The 6,000-nt window shown below is 38.4% G+C and overlaps 1 protein-coding gene across 2 annotated transcripts in view; it reads right to left on the bottom strand.

The window, feature by feature from the left end:
- The window catches only part of LOC128861320 (angiopoietin-related protein 7), a 41,776-nt gene extending 37,739 nt beyond the window's left edge, over window positions 1–4,037 (bottom strand). For both annotated transcript variants that reach the window (XM_054099372.1, XM_054099371.1), the window contains exon 1: window positions 3,420–4,037. In XM_054099372.1, the coding sequence (XP_053955347.1) occupies window positions 3,420–3,554 (135 nt within the window). In that variant the 5' untranslated portion in view covers window positions 3,555–4,037. The remainder of the gene's footprint in view (window positions 1–3,419) is intronic.
- Between the last annotated feature and the right edge of the window lie 1,963 nt (window positions 4,038–6,000).

A 6,000-nucleotide genomic window follows, 5' to 3' on the forward strand; every position in this document is an offset into this window, starting at 1 on the left:
AACCTTTTTGCCGAGTAAGCAATGAATTCCAGTTTTTTTTTTGTAATTTACAGACTGCTATTTAGTTCGAGGTAAAATATGATATGGCGGCAGCCGTGGCCGAATGGGTTGGTGCTTGACTACCATTCGGAATTCAGAGAGAGAACGTCGGTTCGAATCTCGGCGAAAGATCAAAAATTAAGAAAACGTTTTTTCTAATAGCAGTCGCCCCTCGGCAGGCAATGGCAAACCTCCAAGTGTATTTCTGCCATGAAGAAGCTCCTCATAAAGCTATCACAAAAATATCATAAAAATACCGTTCGGAGTCGGCTTGAAACTTTAGGTCCTTCCATTTGTGGAACAACATCAAGACGCACACCACAAATAGGAGGAGGAGCTCGGCCAAACACCCAAAAAGGGTGTACGCTCCAATTATATATATATATATATATATATATAAAGCTGGAATCTCAGGTCATACTTCATACCGCGGTCGTCATAGCCGACTGGGTTGCTCCACCAATACCATTCGGTAGTGCACGGGTTGGTGCTGAAGTCTGGACAATAAAAGTTAATGATATAAACCAGCAATTACAATTTGAAAGAATCATAGTGAGAAAAATCCTCACTATTCGGCTTGAAAGCGGCACGTATCGCATCCGTTACAACGAAATTGAAAGCCTTATTTATTGGTGGTGAAAATGTAATACGTTTTATTAAAGCGTTAGGGATTAGGTGGATTGACCACATCATAAGAATACCTAACGAAAGAATTCAAAAAAGGGTGTTTACCATGCGTCCAATTAAAGGAAGAGAGGCCGACCAAGAAAGAGGGGCCGACCAAGAAAAAGAGGCCGTCCAAGAAAGAGATGGCTTGATGACGTAGAAGCAGACTTAAAAGCGATGAACGTTCGTAATTGGAGAAATGAGGCATAAGAGAGACTGAATTGGAGGAGGATCGTTGATGAAGCTATGTTCCACCACTGACTGTGAAGCTAAGAGAGAGAAAGAGAAAGAGAGTGCACCGTGTTGGTTCGAAACCTCGCCATGAAACACCAAATTATAAAAAAAATGTATTTTCTCATAGTGGTCGAAATAGCAAACTTGCGAGTTTATTTCTTCTTTGGTAAATCTGAAAATATCCAATATCCACAGTTGGCCAATTTGTCGGCAATTTCATTCCCTTGAACACCGCAGTATCCTGAGACTCATATAATATAAGTGCAAGCTTAATCCGTCTTGCAACATAATTAAGCTTCTTCTTACATTCTTGAACAATCATTGAGGTTTGATTTGCGTTCTCCAGGGCCTTCAGTGCAACCTGACTGTTACTAAAGACTTCAATCTGTTCCCTCTCCATCTCCTCTCAATTACCAATTTCGCTACTTTCAGAATGGCAAAAGTTTCCATTTGGAAAACAGTTGTCATTCCTCCCATAGCGTAATGCTACTTATTACTATCGTTTATGTAACTTCCGGTTCTAAAATCTATGTCATTCTTGGACCCATCGGTAAGGAAAATATCCATACAATTTCTTTGAATGGACTCTGGATTCCTCCATTGCGTGTCATTGAATTTGCTTCCAAATGAAACTATGGGTACAAGTTCGTCTTTAGGTGCCAAAAACAGTGGACTTTTCTGTGTCTCGAAGTTCTGTCTTCGTGCCAGAAACCATATTTATGGAGTCTACACATTTCTTTTATTGCATCCTGCTGTATCTTACGATCCAAGGGGAGCAGATTAAGCATAGCTTTTAGGGCATTGTCGGAGGTTGTACTCATAGCATCCGTAAAGCATACCACACACTTCTTTGTATTGTGCCAGAAGTGTGAACTTAACCATAATCCATCACCACCAAAACACAAGGCATGAGTGATGATTACTCTCATAATTCACATCCATAAAGCAACAGCAGGTTTCAGGACCCAGGATTTACCACAAGCTCTACGGCATTGTTGAAAGATCCTTAATGCGCGAAACACTTTTAGCGAAACATGTGTTTCCCAGGTCAGTTTCTTATCCAAGAGTGCCACACCTTTCAGTGCTGGAAGACTCAGTCCATGCAATTTCCAATTTCTCGTGAACAAGACCAATGTAGTGTTGTGTTGATGGGAAAATAAGTGAGTTATTTATATAATTCTAGCGTCTAAGACCTGAGAGAACCACGTGGGCAATAATTGGTTAGATTGCAGAGAGTAGGCGCATAAGAATAGGCTCGGCTTTATAGTATATTTCTAAACTGACTAAAAACTATTAAATAAACTCTCTATGGTAGGTAAGTCTACTCGCACTCGTCGCATTCATTAGACCTGAACCTTTCTTATTTTAATATGTCTCAGTGAATGCAGAATGCTATTCAATGCTCAGTTCCAGTCTACAGCACTAGAAATGTTATTCGTTCGCGTACACTATTACCAAAAAGTACCGGGAATGTTTAATTTAAACGAACCGCGCACTTGGGAACCGGCCCACATTTTTTCTTATGTTAGTAGGATTGTAAAACACACATCTGTCACTATTTATCCGTTTTGGAGGGTTTGAGAGATGCTGCACGTCGCAAACGGCCGGAAATGTGGGCAAACAACTCTTGGATTTTGCATGAAGATAACGCGCCATCGTACCGAGCCCAAATTGTGCTGGATTATTTGACCAACCACCAAGTAAATACCATTGTGCAAGCACGGTATTCACCTGATATGGCGCCGTGCGACTTCTTTCCGTTCCCCAAATTCAAATTACCACTTTGCGGAAGCAGCTTTCAGTCAATAGAGGAGATCAAAGAGAATGCGACGAAGAAGCTGAAGGCCATCCCTTAGTCGGTCTACCAGGCGTGCATGGAGGACTGGGTTAAACGTTGGCACATGTGTGTTGCTTCAGACGGGTCATTTTTTGAAGGAGATAAAATAAATTTGGCTGAAACTTAACTCTGTTTTGTTTTATTTAAATATTCCCGGTACTTTCCGGTCATAAGGTCTGTCCAGACAACCAGAAAGACCGCAAACCATTTTTTATCCATAAAGAATCCCTCTTTTCCTTGTTCCTGATGCATTTCGTTGTAAAGCACCAATCTTTTTCCGTGTTTGGTCTATATTTTTGGATATGCAGCAAACTTTAAAATTGTCAGCCTATCAGAAATGGCAAACAGCTGACGTCATTGTATGTTGTGAAATTTGGTCTTGAAATATTTTAGAAAACTCTTCGTAAAAACTATTTGAATATTTTCAAGTGCGCAGAAAATTTGTCGCAGAACTTTTTATTACTACTATTTTTGATTAATAGCAAAGCTGAATATAGAAATTATTTTTAGTCAATTGGTTTATTTAGCAGGAAGCGTATTTTTATTTTATTTATTACTTTTTCGCATTTCATGTTGCAATATTTTAAATAAATTAATAAACATAAACTGGAATATTGTTTTTTTTATATATTTTCACACACACCCGATGATTCCACCTGGTCACATTTGTGCGTGTTGGATGCGTTTGAAAACTTTGTGGCGGCAATTGTTGGCACCAAGCGCAATCGCTCAGCAGCACGGCCAATAAGGCGGCTAAGAAAAAGCTTGTAAAATTCATATTTCTTTTCTTTTCTTCTTTTTTCGTTTTGTGTCAGAATAAATGGTGCTCAATAGGTGGTTCGGTTACTTTTTACTGGCCGAAAATTCTGCTTCTAAATTAAGTAGTTTTTAGCACTTTGGTATAATCACTCTTTCAACATTTCAACTTATGTTTGTATATACGCAAAATTATGCAAATTTCAGAAGCAAAGAACAAGATTTCTTCAGTAATCCCCAGCCTTGTTGCTGTTATCAATGGCAAATGCTTATATGTTAATTATTATTATATTTTTAATGATCACTTCTTCACATACACACACACGCGTTGACGTTCAGCTATAAAATTAATTATATACAGGTAGTATTAAAACAAAACATAAGAGACTAAAAAATGCCGCACGTTAGAAAACCTTGCGAATAATTTTCATGACCACATTTGAATTTCGTTCCAAAGGCAATGTGCGCATCACTCAACTTGCGCGTCAATACTGGACGCCGCCAATCCGATCGTTAACTGGTTGGCTTGACGCTTTGCCATGCTCGGCTAGCTAATCTCCCACTCGTCTGAGGCTTTTGATTCAAGATTCTCTCCATCGTGCTTTTAATTTTGTATTGTGCTATGTATGAAGCTCTCCCGCTCTCATTTTAGTTGTTTTATTACAATGCAATGAGCTTTATTTTTGTTTCTTGTTTTTTATACATAATCAGTTGGCTTCTTATCGCTTTGAGTTTGGATTCGGTTGAGGAAACCCCCGCGAAATACCAAACACATGAAACTGTGTCTGAAACCCTTACTTGCATATACACACATACTTTCGTGAATAAGCACAATCGTTTAGCGTCGCTTACTTATCGTTTACTTTCAAGCGTAAAGGGCTCTGGAAAAACTGGGTACAACTATTTTTTTCGTTTTCGTCATTGCTGTTACAAAAACTTATACAAATATATATGTAAGTACTCGCATATAAATAATTTTTACGTCATGCAGATGAGACATGAGAGGTCTGAGCAAATGCATATGTATGTATGTACTCGTATGTATGCACTTGGATAAGCTCATTCATTCACACTCGTCATTGGTTTAATGATTTAATACCTTTCAATAATATATTTATATGTAGGTATGTATATTTTCGATTTGTGGAATATGGGTGAGTTTGCAGGCTCGGATAGTGATGGCCTTTCATTTTGGATTTTTAAACAGACTCACGTTTAATAAGGCGTCAAGTGCGAGTTAATCTTTTTTCATTTGCATGCATATAGAATGGGCAGCATGCATTATTATACATACATACACACTCGTAAAAGTAAATAACCAACAGCAGAGTTACTAAGAATTTGACAAATTCGTGGGTCTCGCATAATACTGTTTGTAGGAAAGATGAAAACAGCTTACATTCGTGCTCATACTCATACTCATACTCATACTCATTCTCATACTCATACTCATACTCATACTAATACTCATGCTTATACTCATACTCATATTCATTGTAACTTATATCACTTTTTAAATTTATATTCGTTGGTACTCTTCTTGATAATTTTTGACTGTTTCAGAAGAAGCATATAACCCAGCTTCTCATGCAAGATATATGTGGTTTTTCAATAACAGGTGTTAGGTGTTAAACAGGAGAGATGACTAACGATTTTTTATGGCCGGAATTGGATGGTATTGATCTGGACAACGTTTATTTTCAACAAGACTGCGCTACGTATCACACAAGCAGCGAAACCATTGATCTTTTACGGGAAAAGTTTCCGGACCGTGTTATATCTCGAAGAGGTGATCACAATTGGCCACCGAGATCTTATGATTTAACACCTTGTGAATTTTTTCTTTGGCGCCACGTGAAAGAGAAAGTCTACGCCAACAGCCAAGGGTCGATTCATGACCTCAAAAATGGAATTCGTGAGGCTATCGAGGACATAGGGCAGCCACTTTGCAATTCGGTTATGGAAATTTTCATGAATAGGATATTGTCCTGTTCGCGTGGTCGTGGTGTTCATTTGCCTGATGTTATTTTCCACTATTAACGGCATACCTTCCTCTTTATAATGAAATAAACATCCGATCCTTCATATTAAAAAATAGCATTTTTCTTTGAATATCAAAATAACACCGCTTATTGGAAAACCCAAGCACCTTTTATTGTATATAATTTGGAGCCTTTAAACTGCAGGAAATCCTGTATAGGAAGTGACCGAAATTTAATGAAAAAAAATACTACCATTGATGAAAAACCGGCTCAAAACGACCATCGAGAGAAAACCCTGCAAAAGGAGTCCTAGCTCGTCTTCCCGAGATTAAAGCAAAATTATTACTAAAACTGCTCTATCCTGAAACTAAGCGTCAAAGTGCCGAATGGAAGGCCCTAAACGAGCCACCACCTAAAAAATCGCGTTTGGAGAAGTCGAAAATCAAGACGATGGTCATTGGGTTTTACGATTCCAAAGGAATTGTC

Source organism: Anastrepha ludens, chromosome 4 (assembly GCF_028408465.1).
Source record: "Anastrepha ludens isolate Willacy chromosome 4, idAnaLude1.1, whole genome shotgun sequence".
Classification (NCBI taxonomy): Eukaryota; Metazoa; Arthropoda; class Insecta; order Diptera; family Tephritidae; genus Anastrepha; species Anastrepha ludens.